General features: G+C 37.6%; 2 protein-coding genes across 2 annotated transcripts; one reads left to right on the forward strand and one right to left on the reverse strand.

Moving 5' to 3' along the window:
* Positions 1–3,503: 3,503 nt before the first annotated feature.
* Positions 3,504–8,947, reverse strand: tob2 (transducer of ERBB2, 2). Its single transcript, XM_079814717.1, has 2 exons — positions 8,757–8,947; positions 3,504–6,661 (listed from the first exon to the last, which is right to left on the reverse strand). Exon 2 carries the CDS (start codon positions 6,393–6,395, stop codon positions 5,244–5,246), a length of 1,152 nt encoding a protein of 383 aa, XP_079670843.1. The 5' UTR covers positions 6,396–6,661; positions 8,757–8,947; the 3' UTR covers positions 3,504–5,243.
* A 1,595-nt stretch (positions 8,948–10,542) lies between these two features.
* Positions 10,543–20,407, forward strand: polr3h (polymerase (RNA) III (DNA directed) polypeptide H). Its single transcript, XM_079815139.1, has 7 exons — positions 10,543–10,720; positions 10,809–10,955; positions 14,415–14,511; positions 17,532–17,618; positions 18,086–18,149; positions 18,499–18,739; positions 20,064–20,407. The coding sequence occupies exons 2-7, from the start codon at positions 10,845–10,847 to the stop codon at positions 20,112–20,114; spliced, it is 651 nt and encodes a 216-aa protein (XP_079671265.1). The 5' UTR covers positions 10,543–10,720; positions 10,809–10,844; the 3' UTR covers positions 20,115–20,407.
* Positions 20,408–20,438: the final 31 nt, after the last annotated feature.

Genomic DNA, 20,438 nt, shown 5'->3' on the forward strand with positions numbered 1-20,438 from the left:
CAAATCATCAGTTTGTGTTGGTTATGTTGACGGAAGCTATTTTCAGGCTCTGCGATGAGAGTATAGTTACTCGCCATATCGGCCGAGAAAATCACAACTTCTTTTCCGTCGGTCTTAGTACACGATGTAACTACAGAAGAGTCAAGTTTTAAATAGGAAAAATATCGAAACTCTTTGGTCATTTTTGAGCGAGATGCTAACGGTCTAATCAGATTCAATTATTTATGCTAAGCTATGCTAAAAGTGCTAGCGCCAAAAACTGTAAAACTCGACTGTTTAACTCTAGGGGAGTCGAAAAATGAGCCTATTCTCAAAAATAGTTGCGTGTTCCTTTAAAGTAATACATTAGAATACATTATATTAAGCCTTTCGGTGGCCTACAGTAAAAAAAGAGATTTTAGCGCCGTAAAATAATCCCCTAAACAGCTGTAAATATCAAACTAAAATATTATATTTAATTTAAAGAGTTTTTTTTCCACAATAAGAACCAGTCAAAAGTTATTTGTGAGCGAATGCAGTTTCTCAGGTGAGGGCTACACAAAACTTTTCTGAGTTTCCATCTCATATTTTTTCCATCCCCATGTCCCTTTAGGGCCTCCGTAGAGCACTGGTAATCCAGATTTGGTCATCTGAAAATGTGTGTATCTGGATCAGGGTGATTCAATCCAATTTTGCTTTGGAAAACCGGCACGAAACTAAAATGGATTCCCTGATCCTGAATAGCAAAACATGGGATTTCCAAATCCAGTTCATTCTAATCCAGATTAAACTTTTTGAACAACTGGCCCTACATTTTTGTTCCTGATTTGATCCAGATCAAACCCAAGATTATATTTAGTGAAATCCACCCTTCTGCTGGGAACAGGATAATCCATTTTTTTTTTTGGGATCAAAGGTATCCCAATCTTACTAGAGTTTTGAACAACACAAACTGATGATTTGATCCAGATCAAAACCAAGATTAGATTTTGTGATGTAAACCAATTTTTCAGAATTTGTTTTTTTTATTTCGAACAACCCATGTTCAAGATTTTATCTGATCCAATCAGATTACTTTTAAACAACTGGTGCCCTGGTGAACCTCACAAAACACGTCTGGCTCATATTTCACTCCAAAGTCAAAAGAAAAACATAAATAATTCCATAAGATTTTTTAAAATTAACATTCTAATAATTAAAAAAACACAATTTTTTAAAGTTTTGGGGTGTAATATAACCTGAACATGTTTACGATTACACCATTATATATAATATTACAGATTCTGGATTGATAATGCAAAAGGCAAAGAAATCTCATCCTGATAAACTGATTTAAACAGCCATGGGGCGGTCGGGCAAATGGAGATTATGCCTTTAGAATGGCATTGGAAAATGACGTGCTGCATCTTGATTGGCTGTGGTTGGGGGTCAGAGGTCATAACCCTGAGCTTCATCTGTGTTCACACAGCTGGTCTAGAAAACAGCATGAGAACAGGACCGAGGTCATCATAACACACATCTCCGCAAGAGTTTGACATGTTGGAGTGTTTCTGGCACAGTGGCCTGCTGAAGAGAGACGGTTCAGCTGGATATTCTTCATCAGAGAGCTAGTCAAAAACTATGCTAGTCCAGTCGACAGCATTACTGACAACACTGACTTTATTACTGTCAGACGTCTGCAGAAGCTCTTATTGAGAATCAACAGAGGTTGTTTTAATGAAAATAGTAGTTTGATCGCCATTATGGAGATCAGTGTTTGTTTTAGTTGGGTCGTTTTACTTGAGTTTTTAACATTAGTTTTTCTCTGGCTGCTGTAACTGTTCGTTACGAAAAGCAAGAGAACGTGATCAGATGAGGTTGTCTTATTAATGATAAAGATATAATCATCATAATAACTGCGGGCCAAATGCGGCCCGGGGATGAATTTCAAACGGCCCGCAGCGTGTCTATTAAAATATATTATGTGGCCCACCACGCATAATGTACAAATCATGCAGTTTCACAATGTCAACACAAGGTGGCAGTACTACCATGTTTAGGGAAACATTAACACACTAAAAGCTAAAACAAAAAAGCGATTCTTGCGAGCTCCGACTCTGAACAAATGTGTTGACTTGCAGAGTGTTTCGATCACGCAACCACAACAGCCCGTCAGAAGCGTTCGAGTTCGTCGTAGAGGTCTCCGGTACAAGCTGGAAATCTCTTGGTGATTTAATTTAGTTTAAAGCCAGTTAAACAGCGCTGACTTAATCAACAACACTAACGTGCAAATCAGGAGAAACACTGAGCCCATCCAGTTTCAAACAACAATTCACACATTTATCATGGGTTTACTGTGGTAACACTAACTGTAACCATGGTAATTTGTCAGAAATGTGGGTTAATATCTCATTTTATTTATTTATTAATGTAGATATGTATTAAACGGGTAATAAAGGCCAAATTGCAGACCATTTTTCTCCTAAACCTGCAGTTTTGTGCATTTATATTCATATGTTTATAGACTTAATATCATAAAGCCATTCTAGATATAGAAATAATATTTGTTACTTTTTGCCACGTGTGCACTGCAAAAATGCCCTTATTTAGTATTTTTGTCTTGTTTCTAGTCTAAATGTATCTAAAAATTCTTAAATCAAGATGCATTTACTAGATAAGTTAAATAACATTAAATATTTGTTGTTGTTTTCTGGAAAATAAAATGAAATTGAAGCGAGTTCTTGGTTAAAACAAGCAAATATCTGCCAATGGGGTAAGACAAATCATCTTGTTTTTGTCCCAAACATTATGTTTATTAATGTAGACATGTATTAAATGAGGCCAAATTACAGACTATTTTTGTCATAAACTTGCAGTTTTGTGCATTTGTATTTATACGTTTATAGACTAAATACCATAAAAGCCATTCTAGATATAGAAATATTTTTTACTTTTTGCCAGTTCTTGGTTAAAACAAGCAAATATATCTGCCAATGAGGGAAGACAAATAATCTTGTTTTTGTCCCAACCAGAAACAAGATTATTTTCCTCACCCCATTGGCAGATAACTTAGCTTGTTTTAAGCAGAAACTCAATTCATTTTGAATCAAGAATAAATATGTAATTTTCCTTAGTAAAATCATCTTGATTTAAGAATTTTTAGATATGTGGGCTGGAAAAAAAGACAGAACTACTAAGTAAGAAAAGCATATTTTGCAGTGTGGTAGCCTATTATCTGAGGTGATCTCAATAGAGCACTCGTTTACTTAAATAAGAATAGAGTTCTAACTCAGTAATAATTAAATTTTACCCTTTAAAACTTTTACAGATATTGTTACATCTGTGTCCCATCACAAGCTAAGGTCAGCTCAAGCTTTTGTCTAATCTGTCATGTTTCCAAGAAACAAAACGTTTATATTATTTATATATATATATATATATATATATATATATATATATATTCCACAACATCGAATCTGGCCCCCTTTTAAAAAAAGGTTTGGACACCCCTAATTTAACTGCTGAGAAACCGAGAGACTTTTATTGGGGTTTTCAGGAACTGTGGGTTCAGTTTTATTTTGTATTACATGCGATACAATCAAAAATCCTCAAACTGCATATTAGGATTGTTCTCCAATTAGGATGGACATTATCAATATTATTAAAATGTACAAAAATGTATACTTTAGCCAATGCAAGATAAATCTAAACGGACCACTAGCTTAACGGTTTGTGTTTGGACATGTGCAGGGATGACGAGAGGTTTATAAAGTACACAGTCATGCTCTGGAATAATTAATCATTTAAATCACAACTGGATTGTTAAACACATTTTTATTAGTCATTTTCATCTTGCATATATTTATATTCATCATATAGTTATTTCTGAAAAAATAACTTCAGCACGTAAGAAACTAAACAAAAGATCTCAAACATAAGAAATATATACATATTCATGTCATCATGGTATATATCTCTTTAATTTGCTTTATAAATGCCATAGATAACTCTTTTGAAAAAACACGAAAAAAAATATAGAAAAATTGTAAATAAATTACAAACAAATGTAAAAATACACCCAGTCGTAGCATTTATAGAGAAATCTAAACCCCCGCCCACCCCAAATGAAATATTCATGAAGCTAACGTTCACATTTCAATGTCGGGGAGGGACGTCACAACAGGGTCAGGACGTACATACAGTCTCACCCCAAACCCTTCATTTTTAATACAATCTTTAAACTACATTACCAAGCTATAGTTCAGACATAATTGGCATTAAAGGGCAAGTAAAGGACCTTTAGCATCTAGCATATAGAGTTTATTGTGAGGCCTTGCGGGAGTTTCCGAAGGACCCGATGCGTAAAGTGCAACGCGGCAGGACGGAGGGGGAAGTGATATCCTAAAAGGAAGCCGCCATAAGGCTCCTACCTTCAAGAAGATTCGAGAACGACTTAACAAAACACAGCCACTGCAGTCAGAATATATGAGGTATAACATTCAGAGTCCGAGAGCGGAGAAAACAAAGTGCAATTTTTCACGGCGGCATCTCTCCCACGATTTAGGACCTCTGGAACACAAATATAACGCATTCAATTCAACATGCTGGAGATATAATCTGAGGGGGGGGGGTCTCTTTAATCTGGTCCCCCATCCCTTCAAAAGATATCTAAACCGGTACGGTCACACACTTCTGACCGGGAACCTACGTGCAACAGAGCGAAACCAATCAGAGCAATCCTCCAATCGTTCGGCTTGGCTGAAATTTACGAGATCAGAGAGATGCGACGCACTAGAAAAGGGTTTAAACACTGGCTGGTTTCATCAGGATTTGGCTTGATGTGTTCAAACGGGAAAAAGTAGTGTCCTAAAGTTGCTAGTCTTGACCCACTTCAGTCCATAGAACAAGTCATAAAATTACCATAAGTCCTCAATGAGGTGTGACCAAACTATTAACGTGGCTGATATCTCCAGCCCTCCCATGCCAAAAATCCCTTTTTAGCATTAGAATATTAGCTTTTTTTCCCCTAGAATCTATTTTTTTAAAAGTAGCAGATTATGTAGACAAACATTTGGGGAAAAGACACCATGATCAAGTGACTCGAACGCAAAAACACCTGTGCAACAGGAGGCTGGTTACTCCAACGACATCATGAAACAAGAGACGAATGAACGGTAAAGAAACAAGTAATACTCAATTAGTAGTCATAATACTCTTGATTTCCATTGGTGGTGGTGGGAACAATGATTCATGAAGGAGAAAAGAAACGCGTGTCCTCTGAGACTTTAGTTGGCCAACACCACGGGTTGAAAGGCTTGGCCTGAGTACTGGAGGTTGTATCCGAGTCCTTCCACAAATGGAGGTTTATCCATGAAGGAAATCCCGCTGTTGCCCCCGATGATTCCCACAGCCTGCCCTGGTGGGGGGCTGGAGAACGGATCGAAGGAAGCGTGTGGGAGCGGTGCCTGGAATGGGGTCATTGGAGCAATTCCTTCCTCGAAGTAGAGAGGCCTCTGGGAAACGGGAAACACGAACTCTTTGGCATTCGGAGACAGTTGGCTTGGGATGGGTCCAGCCAGAGAGTGCATGGAGAGGGAAAGGGGTTTGTGCTTCACCAGCCCCGGTGGGGAGATGGTGTTCGGTGAGCGGGTGAGCATCCTCTGCTGGGGAGCCACAACTACGGCGGAAGTAGCCCCGGGATTCCCGCACTTCTTCATTTTCGTGGAGCCAAATTTGGTGGCGGCGAAGCTAGCCGTGGTGAAGGTGATTGGTTGAGGTGTGGGCCGGGAGTTGGGCGGAGGAGGGTAAATGAGGCTGGCGCTTGGCGGCGATGGGGTCGAGGTGTTGGAGGAGTGAGCACTGGGGTTGGTGGGAGTGCTGGGAGCGATGTAACCGAAAAGGCAAGATGAGGTAGAAAGTGGGGTCGGCGAACTGGAGAGCGAGGGTAGCATGACCGGCGACACCTGGCCCCCGATGGGAACAAACACCTGAGCCTCTGGGTTAAAGCCCAGATTCTTGACCTCCTCGAACTCCAGGTCTCCTTGGAGCATGACGTCGGACCTTTCGGCATCGCCCCCTAAACCGACCGGCTCCTCCATGTAGAGGACTTTCACTGCACCCTTCTCCCCAATCTGGTAGGACACCTCATAAGGGTCGATCCAAATGCTGAGCTCGGGGGGAACGTTAGCTCGGACCTCCTCGGTGTCCAGACCGCTTCTCCTGGCCGCCAGCTCCACCACGGGGTCCCTAGGAGCCCCCAGATGGAGGCAGCGGAAGGCAGAACCGCGCAAAGGTGCCTCGGGGTACCAGTGACCTTCGAAACGGGACACCAGGATACGCTCCAACTCCTCGCCAAACAGATCTGCCCTGCGGCGCGGGAGCTTGTTGTACAAATACGACACGATGAAGTTCAACGCAACCTTCACCTCCAGATGCATGATGACTTTGATTATTTCTTGGAAGTTTTTTTCAGGGACCTACGGCCGTCCTAACATCTCTAGCAAATATAAAGTCGAAAGTCTTTAGTCTTAGCCTTAAAAGCAAGGGTCTCTGATTTTGGGATCGTTGCTTAGAAATTGCGTAAAAGTGATTGTCAGAGACCAGTTGATCTTTTTTTAAAATCTTCACCCTGAACCGCCAGAACCGGGTCTGACGAACGAAGACTGGAAAGCAGCTCTCCAAAGATCCAGTTTCTTCAAAGACTCTAGAAAGACAAAAAGACAGACCAGTTAGACAAATATAACCGAGCCATGCGTATTTGTTTCAGCAGATGCTGAGGCCAAAGGTACCAATCCATGATAATCTTCATGAAATCCCTCATCTGTCCCGTTGGCTAAAGCACTTAGGATTACATGTGCTAAGAGAGGAACATTTCGACACCAAATGTAGTACTCGGTCCTACTCGCACTAGCTTTAATTCCATGTTTGACATTAAAAGGGGAATTTAAAAGTACCAATAGGGAAAGAGTGCCAGAGTTTACGCTCTTCAGGAACTAACCAAAAGGTTTTTTTTTTAGCTTACCTACAGATAAAAATTGAGATAGCATGTTTTAAAACAAGACCTTTAATAAACAAAAATGAATGCGTCTGATGACAACTCCCTTTTAGTAATAGATTATAATTGATCCACTTCAATACTTAAACATCTGAGGGGGAACCGCCCACATTAAAAAAAATACTATAGTATATTATAGTAAAATTACTCTAGTTAATACTATAGTGTTTTTGAACCGTACTATAGTAAAGATACTACAGTAAATTGTAGTATATTATAGTATTTACTACACTTTGTTAATTTACTGTAGTATATTTACTATAGTACAGTTCAAAAACACTATAGAATTAACTAGAGTAATTTTACTATAATATTATATTATACTATAGTATTTTTTCATGTGGGCGTAGAAAGTCCTTATAAAATGGTGTGGTTGAAGGAAAGTTTAAAAAAAACTCCATCTCCCGGCATGCACTGCGTTTGACGTCATCACCGCGCGTGTGAATGTTGATGTGACGCCTCCGCGTTTTCAAAACACTGATAAGCTCTGCTAAAACCCGTACATTAAATGCACCGCAATCGGTTTATTTATAATAAACGCGGATCCGCGATGCGTTTCAGCACATATGAGGACGGCTCACTGCCGGTAAATAACGAAACTCAGATGATTGTCCATAAAATGCGACGCGTTATAGGCCAATAAATCATAAATACCAGCACTTGTCATTTCATATTTGTTACACGAATTTAAAACGCGTTTTTAGAGATATGGACACAAGAGGATAAAACTGATTTGACCATTTCCTTGTGTAGTTATTTTATTCACATCGCGTAAAATAATAATAAATAACCAACTGTACCTGTACAAAAGTAAAAATATATAAGCTCGATATCATCAGCGGTTATTTACACAATGTGTTGATATCAGTAATTTATATGATAAACTAAACGAGGATAATTAAATTTGTGAAAATATATCCTTTCGGGCATTCAATGTCACTCAATGTCAACGTTTGAGCAAATGCATTAATGCGCGTCTGACATAAAAAGGTTTATTGTTACTTGACACTATATTAGATATTAGACACATTTCACATGATCTGAATCACATCAGCTTCAACACACCAGAAGTCAGTCATCTCTTGACTTTACTCAGTTTAACTATTATTATTATCATCATTATTATTATTTGTAGGGACCCAAACGCTGAACCATCCAACACAATACATTGTTAATGGTGTTACATGACAACAACAGAAACACTAAGTGTGTGTGTGTAAGTGTGTGTGTGTGTGTGTGTGAGTGTGTCGGGGGTTCCCTTAAAGAAAGCATTTTCCAACACATGCAACATGAAAACATGGGTTTAATTCAGATCTGTAAATCCTGGACATCATAATTCGCCTTGCACGGTTTTCACCAATTCACAATAAACTATAACGTTACCAGAACAACATGTTCCCTGAAGTTATGCCAAACGAGCTTATACACACACAGCAGAAAAACAGCAGCTCTGTTACACACTCACAGCCAAACCTTTGGCCTGTTTTAGTCCTCTTAAAGCCAAGGACATCTGTGCAAACACACATTAAATGCCAACACAATACAGCTGCACCTCGAATATTAGGCCTATCAATTATCCATCATTATATCTTTAGATTGGTTTCCTCTCTACAATCTAAAATGGACGACAACTCATCAGTCAGTCATTCAAAATAAACACAAAGATTAGTGTCCTTGCAACACGAAGTCCTGCACAAATGCATTCTTCTGTTATTCTTTATCATTATAAATCAAGTATACTTACTGATTCAAAGCTTGTGTTTCTCTCCTGCGCCTCCTATATGAGTATCAACAATTATGCGTTAAAGAGATCCTTCACATAGAAGCGCTGCGTTTGACTGAAACGCACTTTTACTGTAATTTTTATTTCATTTTATGTTTATTCATGGCGTGACGTGTCCCCGCTCCCGCACGCGCCCCTGTAAACTTCACTCTGTTTGGCAGCCTCGCGGATTTATATCGCAGCGCGCGCTCAGGCTCCGCCCTCCCGCGATGACGTGTTTTCAGCTGGAACTACTTAGACCTGCGCGCAATAATAACAATAGTAATACTATCCCGCAACCATAAGTTTTAATGACATTATTGTAGGACACTATGGTTGTGTCTGTAGTAAAGTATAAAGGTATATGCTTTATTGTGAATTTAATGTATCTGCTTTGCACATTTAAATGTAAATTCACCAACATCAAATTATGTTTCTTGTATTTTAGAAAGATTTTAAGTATTACCATTTCATCTTCAGTCAATATAGAGAGCCAGAGGAGCTTTTTCAATTTGTAATGCCTTTAATTTGTACTCTAATTGGTGTATAAATTAATTTCTTATCCTTTTTTTCTTTTTTTGTATTTGTTTTTCCTCATATTTCTTGTTTTTCTTTTTCTGTCTTTAGCAAATTATTAACGTTTTTCTTTGTATTCTGTTAATGCTTTTGTTGTTACATAATTAATTAACAGGCAATAATTAAAGCGGTCATACGTTGGATAAAATGTTCTAAAGTGAAAAGTGAAACTTTCAAAATAATATTATTATACTTGTTTTACAGACGAATGAAGCTATGTTTACTTTTAATATAGCACATTTTAACTATTTTATTATCTATATGTTGATCTGACATGTTTGTTTGTCTCACAAACGCCGCTTTATGGTTATTTCACTTGGTCTCTAATTAATTTGGCGAAATAATGTTTCCTTATGTGAGGCTGTGCTGCGGAAGGCTAAAAATAAAAGATGTCATAGCAACAGTGCAGCCATTGGCTGGGAAACGCGAGGAGCGGCTGGCTATTGGTCGAGAGCAGCGTCCACTCAACAGGGGGCGTGGTCACGTTTGCTTCAGCGTGTGCGACGTGCATGATGGGAATTGGAGTTCCCAATGATTATAATAAAGCTGCTACATGTTATTGCAAAGTCATTACATCAATTTTAAAAAGGTCTATTAACATTAAATGTAACTTGACATCATCCTAAAGACTCAAAGACAAATAATAAAGTGCATATCTTTTCATGTTTGTTTACATACTCCGAAACTCAACAGGAATGTCTCATAAGTTAAGTTATAAGACTTATTTTGGTCAAAATGTTTATTCAAACTAACGTATCTGTTGTAAAACAGACATTTTAATCGCTGATGCTGCACTGAACCAAGTGTCTAAACATTTACACAGTCTCTGATGTATTTCTGACAGACTGAACTGTGTTAATAATGCCAAATTTACTACATGGTTGATGAATCGCAGGTGTTTTAGGAGGAATGCAAACACTGGGACGTCATTTAAAAATGACTGCAGGCATGTAAACATAAGAATTAGAAAAAGACGAGTCGAGGGAGGGCATTTAAAGGGACAGAGCAAAACTAGATAAACTTTCAATACAATTCTGAAATTAACTAAATCATATTATATTTTGTTATAAGTATTACAGTGCTGTAGTAAAAGCAAGTCATTTAAATAATTGAAATAGCATCAACATCTTTTATTAAAATAAAAAGAGGGTACACTTTTTTTTTTCACCGAATGTGGTCGCGTTACGTCAGTGTCGTAAAGCGTCAGCCGCTGTCGTGAAGGATTCCACACATGTGTGGCTGTTGTCATGCCGTGCGCTCAAATCATGAGTGATTATAGATTATTAATAGTGTAAATGTATAAACCGGAGGAGCTGGATAACATCTGTCTGCTCACACGCGGGCTGCCGAGGCTTCAGGAGGACTGAGAGGTAATATGACAGAGAAACTAGCGCAGGATATCACACACAGAGATAAACCAGTGGCTGATAGATGTTCTTCTCCTCCTCGCGGGGTCAGAGTTCGGGTCTGGTTCGGGTCTGGTTCTGGTTCGGGATGTTCGTGCTGGTGGAGATGGTGGACACGGTCCGGATTCCTCCGTGGAGTTTCCACCGGCAGCTGAACGACGCGATCGCCGAAGAGCTCAACAAGAAACTCGCCAACAAGGTGAAGAGAGACACTTTTAGACATGTTTATCTGTCATTAATGAGCCATTTAAACTAGTGCTTCATGATCAGTGTGGGGGAAGTTACTTTTAAAGGTGACGCGTTACAATATCGCGTTACTCCCTAAAAAGTAACGAATTCCGTTACTTTATTATTATTATTCTTTTTTTTAATGCTTGCTTGTTTTGCAAATGAAGCTCAGCCGCCAAAACATAATAATAAAGTGAGATTACATTTATAAAGTACATTATTTAACATAATTATTATAGGCTTGCATCTTATTGTTTTTACATTTACATTTTACTTCTTGTCATTTTAATCACTTTGGTGTGATTTATTAGTAAACCTCTAGGCTAATTTTACAGAATTTCTCTGTTTTAGGTTGTCGCTCACCCAGACATTTGCAAACAAACACTGAGAGTTCTGCTTTTGCACACATCATTTAAAAAAAAGATTACTTTATGTATGGAATCTGTCATTTATAGCATAATTGCTGTTATCATAACCATCATGCCAAGCTTTTTAAAGCTTAAAGGGATAGTTCACCCAAAATATTTAAATTAGCCTATGATTTACTCTCCCTCAAGTCATCCTAGATGTTTATGACATTCTCCTTTCAGACGAATACAATCAGAGATATATTAAAAAGTATAATGGCAATATAAAAGTGCATCTATCCATCATAAAAGTGCATCTATCCATCATAAAAGTGCATCTATCCATCATAAAAGTGCATCTATTAATCATAAAAGTGCATCCATCATCATATAACTGCATCTATCTATCACAAAAATTTCATCTATCATCATATAACTGCATCTATCCATCATATAACTGCATCTATCCATCATAAAAGTGCATCTATCCATCATAAAAGTTAATCTATTAATCATAAAAGTGCATCCATCATCATATAACTGCATCTATCTATCACAAAAATTGCATCTATCATCATATAACTGCATCTATCCATCATAAAAGTGCATCTATCCATCATAAAACTGCATCTATCCATCATATAACTGCATCTATCCATCATAAAAGTGAATATATCCTTCATAAATGTGCATCTATCATCATAAAAGTGAATCTATTAATCATAAAAGTGCATCCATCCATCATAAAAGTGCATCTATCCATCATAAAAGGGCATCTATCCATCATAAAAGTGCATCTATCCATCATATAACTGCATCCATTCATCATATAACTGCATCTATCCATCATAAAAGTGCATCTATCATCATAATAGTGCATCTATCCATCATATAACTGCATCTATCCATCATATAACTGCATCTATCCATCATAAAAGTGCATCTATCATCATAATAGTGCATCTATCCATCATATAACTGCATCCATCCATCATATAACTGCACCTATCATCATAATAGTGCATCTATCAATCATAATAGTGCATCTATCATCATAATAGTGCATCTATCCATCATATAACTGCATCCATCCATCATATAACTGCACCTATCAATCATAATAGTGCATCTATCCATCATATAACTGCATCTATCCATCATAAAAGTGCATCTATCCATCATAAAAGTGCATCTATCCATCATACAACTGCATCTATCCATCATAAAAGTGCATCTATCCATCATATAACTGCATCTATCATCATAAAAGTGCATCTATCCATCATATAACTGCATCTATCTATCTATCTATCTATCTATCTATCTATCTATCTATCTATCTATCTATCTATCTATCTATCTATCTATCTATCTATCTATCTATCTATCTATCTATCTATCTATCTATCTATCTATCTATCATAAAAGTGCATCTATCTATCATATAACTGCATCTATCCATCATAAAAGTGCATCTATCAATCATATAACTGCATCTATCATCATAAAAGTGCATCTATCAATCATAAAAGTGCATATATCCATCATATAACTGCATCTATCATCATAAAAGTGCATATATCCATCATATAACTGCATCTATCCATCATAAAAGTGCATATATCCATCATATAACTGCATCTATCATCATAAAAGTGCATCTATCCATCATATAACTGCATCTATCCATCATAAAAGTGCATCTATCCATCATATAACTGCATCCATTCATCATATAACTGCATCTATCCATCATAAAAGTGCATCTATCATCATAATAGTGCATCTATCCATCATATAACTGCATCTATCCATCATATAACTGCATCTATCCATCATAAAAGTGCATCTATCATCATAATAGTGCATCTATCCATCATATAACTGCATCCATCCATCATATAACTGCATCTATCCATCATAAAAGACAAAGTGCATCTATCATAATAGTGCATCTATCCATCATATAACTGCATCTATCAATCATAAAAGTGCATATATCCATCATATAACTGCATCTATCATCATAAAAGTGCATATATCCATCATATAAGTGCATCTATCAATCATATAACTGCATCTATCCATCATATAACTGCATCTATCATCATAAAAGTGCATCTATCCATCATATAACTGCATCTATCCATCATAATAGTGCATCTATCCATCATATAACTGCATCTATCCATCATATAACTGCATCTATCATCATAAAAGTGCATCTATCCATCATATAACTGCATCTATCCATCATAATAGTGCATCTATCCATCATATAACTGCATCTATCCATCATATAACTGCATCTATCCATCATAAAAGTGCATCTATCATCATAATAGTGCATCTATCCATCATATAACTGCATCCATCCATCATAATAGTGCATCTATCCATCATATAACTGCATCCATCCATCATATAACTGCATCTATCCATCATAAAAGACAAAGTGCATCTATCATCATAATAGTGCATCTATCCATCATATAACTGCATCTATCTATCATAAAAGTGCATCTATCCATCATATAACTGCATCTATCCATCATAAAAGTGCATATATCCATCATAAAACTGCTCTGAGAGGTGAATAACGGCCTGCTGAAGCAAAGTGTGGGATTGTGTAAGAAAAATATCCATTTAAAACTTTATAAACTATAATCACTGGCTTCAGGTAACGGCCGCACACGAGTCTAGTTCTGGCTTAACAGTGAAAATGATGGGATAAGTTTTGGGTGAACTAACCCTTCAAGATTAGAGCATTACCTTCAATATTTGAGAATTATAATAATATTTTACAAATACAAACGCACTCAATCTGATCTTTGTGACTTAATATTATTTTGTTATTCATTTTTATATGAACAACAGCAGAAAAACAAAGACGACATTTCAAATGTTCCTAATTAGACCTAGAAAGTACCTAAATGGAGTACAAAAGTGGAAGATCACTGTAAACATGGGGACAAAAACAGCAACCATGTAAATGTCAGAGCTTCAGTTCATTAAAACATGTTTGTCAAGATGTAAATAAAGATTTTAGCATTGAACAGTTATTAATAATTCATATTTCTCAGGTGGTGTATAACGTGGGGTTGTGCATTTGTCTGTATGACATCACTAAACTGGAGGACTCCTACATCTTCCCTGGAGACGGAGCCTCTCACACTAAAGGTACAGCAGCATCACCAGCCATTACAGATTTGAGCAAATCTTTTGCGTTATTTTCTAAAATAAATATTCCGAAATGCCGGCATTTCCATTGACAACTGATGTTATGCGACTAAAACTATTTTTTTCCTCTTGTGATAAGTCATTCCAAAAATTATGCCATGTATGTTGTTAGGTTTATGCCACCGCACGCCATTGCTTTTAATGGAAGGAGACGTGTGTGTTATCCAAACATTTATGGGGCGGCACATATGAGGTGTTTCTCCCTCACATCTGCTTCAAGGTCTTGATAAATTGTGGCATTTCTTTGTTTAGAATCCAATATTCCTGTAATTCTTTAGTTTGTTATGAGTTTAATAAAGAACTCTGTCTCGTCTTCTGTCCAAACATACCATCATCTGTAAAGAATGATCCACTTTAAGTACGCCAGGTTATTGTGGCGCATTGCTGCCACATATAGAGAAGAACCAAGTGTTTGAATTTGCATGATGGTAACTCAAAGTTTTTTTAGCACTTCGTTATTTTAGTTTGTTGGAAATATGAACTGAATTTAGAAATGCTTTTGAAATGGAAAAACTTTGCGTTTAATAAACAAAATACATTTTTGAAATTTAAAGCTGTTACATAGTGCAGCTTTAAGACAGCGTTTGGAGTGCATGCAAAATAATCCACGGCCTTTGTTGTTATTGTGAGTGTACACAAATAAAAGTAGACGGTTTATAGTTTATAATGATGAAACCATTTTTTTATGACATGAAACCATAGCCTATTTAGTTTCATAGTTAGGCTATGTTTAAATATTAGCCTATAATATTATCATATGTTGATGATGAAAAGTGAGCAGCATGAGTAAGATATGCTACATCATAAGATGCGCTGGAGACATGGAGTGCGGTCAGACATGATTTTGACCACTTCATTAAGTTTTGTTTTCTAGAAAGTCTTTCTTTAAAGTGAATTTCGTTTTGTATAAATTCTATTTTAATTTTGATCAATGTTTCATCAACTAATTGCCTGTGTATTTAATAAATAAGAAGCAAACCAAGGTCGCCTGGAATGGATTGACGTGCGTAACTGGTCTGTTTCCGCGGTCTTTGAGTAAGACTGAAACTATAGTGTCTTTCTGTTTTTAATATATTCAAGAAATGTATGTCTTAATTACAGGAGGCCTGTAGATAGTTATGATATTTGTGGCTGCACCGGGGTCCGTCATTACTAGGTTAAAGTTACGCCACTGTCCTTATTAGGAGAAATTGTATGTATTTCTCGTTTATTACGAGAAAAGATGTTGTCAAAAGACATAACATCTCGTTATTACGACATACTTGAGTGGAAAATAATATGTAGGCCCTGGCAGCAGTGTGTCACCGTACCAGGTGACCTGGAACTGCGACAAAACCAGAGGTGGAAAGAGTAACGAAATATTCTACTCAAGTAAAATTACTATTACTTCAATTAAATTTTACTTAAGTACAAGTAAAAGTACCGGTCTAAAAATTTACTAGTAAAAGTAAAAAGTAGTTCATTTAAAATGTACTCCGAGTAAAAGTTACTGAGTTACTTTTTTAACAGCAGGGGTGGGGACTCGTAATAGAATGAGATTTTCACGATATGAAAACATCAGCTTCACAGTATCTAGGTATTAAACAATTATGTAATAAATAAACTGTATTATTAAATTATGGTTATTATTATCACCAGTTAAATTGGCATTAAATGAATGAAAACTGTTTTTTTTAAACAAATGCTTTATTATAACAAACTTGAATCCATTTGTTTTGTTTATTAAAATTTCAATAAAACATGTCTAATCAACCAAATTCAAGAAATGGTTATGAATAAGACTAAAAACTTATTTTTATCATTAACTTTTAATTTTATAACTTTTATTCTATCCTTTTATTTTTTGGCAAAGTGCTGCAAAACAGAGATCTTCAAAAAATGTTTATCTTGATGGGTTTTAGTGAAGAGCTGCTTCTGTGAAAACCTGTTTCAGAGGAACTTATTTGACTGTTTTTTTTTTTTAAATGTTCGTTAAAACACCACGAGCATCGCGTACTTGAGTAGCCTATGTAGTAGACGAAACGGTGCTGCTCATCACAGAGACAGAACAAGCAGATCATTTATTTATATAGCAGTGTTTTGCTTTAATATTCACAGACCATGTCGCGATTTGATTTATTGTACAGCTCTGCCGTCAATGTATTCATTCATCCATCAGTTTGCGTGTTTGACGTGATATCTGTGTTATACTGTAAATTAATTGTCGTGACTGGATTCCGGGATTCCCTCTGCATCACAGAAATCACTCGGCCTTAAGTTAAAAACATACCTTTATCTACACAGAGGGATGGTGTTCCCGAACATGCGTTTCTTCATTTACATCAACATTTTCTGTAACTTTGATAGCCTCCAGGACAACACCACGTTATTTATTTCTATATCCAAAGTATTCCCATACTAACTGTTTCACGACGGCGTTTCGCTTTCAGCTGGATCTGCATCACTGACATGTCTTGTCCGTCTCCATCTTTTTGTGATTTTTGCGCGTTCTCCCGCCCTTCAACTCAATGCAGTCGTTTCCCGATCGCTTTTTCCCCACTTTCGTATTATTTATTTATTTTTACTCCGTAATGGATGTGGTTTAAAATGTAGCGAAGTACAATACTTAAAACAAAACATACTTAAGTAAAAGTGAAACCGATTTTCAGATTTTAAAAACTACTTAAAAAAGTAGAAGTACGCAGAAAAACTACTCAATTACAGTAACGCGAGTAAATGTAATTCGTTACTTCCCCCTCTGGAAAAAACGGTTTCCATTGCAGTTTTGCAAAAATGTCCTTTTTCGAATTGCCTGAAAAACCACCTTATGCGAGCGTAAAAATGTTTTTTGTGAAATTGACGAGTTTCCATTGGGCGTATTTCAATTTGCGCAATTTGACGCGACTACTGTTACTCACTGCATTCACACGGCCGAGACAACCCTCTCTCTCTCTCTCTCTCTCTCTCTCTCTCTCCTGCAGTTCACTTTCGATATGTGGTTTTCCACCCGTTCCTGGACGCCATTCTGGTGGGAAAGATTAAAGGCTGCAGTGCAGAGGGCGTTCACGGTGAGAAAACACCCATCATGCTTTGCTCTCTTTTGCTGTTATAGTGAACTAAAAGCATAAGTAAAAAAAATTCGTTACTTGAAAATTCGATTTTTAAACATTACTTTATTGTATTTAATAATAATTTGTTACATATATATATATATATATATATATATATATATATATTGTTATATTTATATAAACGTATAAACATTTATATTTTTAAGTTTAACATTAGTTTAAAATTAATTTTTAAAAAGCAAAAACTGCTAACATTTACAATGTATAAAATGTATGGAAAATATAAAAAACGAATAATAATACAGTAATGATACTAAATTACCACTGTCTAATAAATTAACTTACATGCTCATAATTACAGTTCATATTCCCAGTCACGCCTTTATCGCAGTAGATTTTATGATTTGATTTGAATAATTCATAAATCATTGGAATATGATTGTATGGTGATTTTGATTCCACAGTGAGCCTCGGATTCTTTGATGACATCATAATCCCGCCAGAGTCGCTACAGCAACCGGCCAAATTGTATCCTGAATTATCACTTCTAAACGTAATACTTTTGTGTATGTTATATACACATCGATCAGGCATAACATTATGACCTAATATTGTGTGACCCGTCTCTGATGGACCCCTGAAGGTGTGCTGTGGTATCTTGCACCAAGATGTTAGCAGCAGATCCTTTAAGTCCTGTAAGTTGCGAGGCGGGGCCTTGTTTGTTCAGCACATCCCACAGATGCTCGATTTGGATTGAGATCTGGAGAATTTTAGAGGCTCGTTGTTGTGCTCCAACAGTCCTTCACCGGTCATAATGTTATGCCTGAGCGGTGTGTTCATCTACCCATCATGCGGTGTTCCTTCACGGCTGCCGCAGCGATGAGGCGGAGCAGGTGTGGATGTGGGAGTACGAGACGGACGAGGGCACGCACGACCTCTACATGGACCAGGGTGAGGAGATCCGCTTCCGGGTGGTGGACGAGGTCTTCATCGACACATCGCCCACGGGCCCCAGCACTGAGAAAGAGGCCCCGAGTGCAGCCGGCCCCGCCAGCACAGCGCCACCCGCAGGCCCGGAGGACGCCGCGCCGCAGAAAGAGGCTCCGTACACACTCGTGGTGCGTACATGAGGAATACAAGAGTGTTCCAGCTAGGCGTGTCACGCTACTAAAATTACCAATACATTCAAAATATATATTCTCGTATATATTCGGCCACAGTCCGAAGTAGCATCTCTAGTTCCATCCACAATTTCTCTGTGGAATAACATCCCAGCTAACAGGGAATGTCATGAGCAAACGTTCTTCCGGTAACGTTAATGGAACGTTTGTTCAATGTTTTCTGGTCTTTACTAACGTTGTCAAAACGTTAACCCAAAAAAACGCTAGTCGGAAACATTTGAGTTGGGACGTTCGTCTAATGTGTTTTAAACATTACTTGTTTCGGGAATGTTCGCAAAATTATACAATTGAACATGCCGTGAATGTTTTCTCTAATTTACACGCAAATATTGTTTTCATAACTTCATGGGAATGTTAGCAAAACGAGAACATTCTGAGAACATATCTGATAACATATCGCGAATGAGGCTGCGCTAATTGAGCGTTTTGGGCGTTTGACACATGATTCATGCGAATGAGGCGGCGCTTTTTGGGCGTTTGACACGTGATTCGTGCGAATGAGGCAGCGCTTTTTGGCCATTTGACGCGTGATTCGCGCGAATGAGGCTGCGCTAATTGTGCGTTTTGGCCGTTTGACACGTGATTCGTGCAAATGAGGCGTCGCTAATTGAGCATTTTGGCCGTTTGACACGTGATTCGTGCAAATGAGGCGCCGCTAATTGAGCGTTTTGGCCGTTTGACACGTGATTCGCGCAAATGAGGCGCCGCTAATTGAGCGTTTTGGGCGTTTGACACGTGATTTGCGCGAATGAGGCGCCGCTTATGGAGCGTTTTGGCTGTTTGACACTTGATTCGCGCAAACGAGGCACCGCTAATTGAGCATTTTGGCCGTTTGACACATGATTCGTGCGAATGAGGCGGTGCTAATTGAGCGTTTTGGCCGTTTGACACGTGATTTGCGCAAATGATGCACCTCTATTTGAGCGTTTTGGCCGTTTGAAACGTGATTCGCGCAAATGAGGCGCCGCTAATTGAGCATTTTGCCCATTTGACACATGATTCGCGCGAATGAGGCGCCGCTAATTGAGGGTTTTGGCCGTTTTACACATGATTTGCATGAATGAGGCGCCGCTAATGGAGCGTTTTGGCCGTTTTTGAGATTATTTACGTCTGTTGTGAAGTGAATGTCACGCGTAAGTAAACTCAAAATGTTCAAGCGTCCAACTACGCGCGAATAGCGTGATTTATTCCCGCAAGTCGTGTCTGGTGTGAACGCACAGTTAGACTGGATGTGTTGATAAAGTGCTCGTCTCTTTTGCAGGGATCCGTCAGTGAACCAGGACTGGGTCTTTTGTCCTGGTGGAATAATTAACCTTCAGACTCATTTACTCCAACCAAAGCACTGTGGACCAATCAGTGAGCAGAATGGGCTGACCAATGGGAGACACTTAATATAGAGTGACGTGTTATGAGTTATTGCTATTATTTTGAGTGTAATTACAGGTGTGTTGTGACCTACAGAGTTTACTTTATAGATAAATTAATTTTTACAAGAAAAAAAAAAGTATTTTTACTCCGACTGGAAGATTTTTGTGAGGTCATGTTTATGGTTTTTGTTTGTTTTGAAAAAAATTGTATAAAAATAAAAAATTGTACAGACTTGAGTGTTGTTGTTGTTGTTTTTGTATTCATTCGG

Source organism: Gobio gobio, assembly GCF_949357685.1.
Source record: "Gobio gobio genome assembly, chromosome: 1".
Taxonomy (NCBI): domain Eukaryota; kingdom Metazoa; phylum Chordata; class Actinopteri; order Cypriniformes; family Gobionidae; genus Gobio; species Gobio gobio.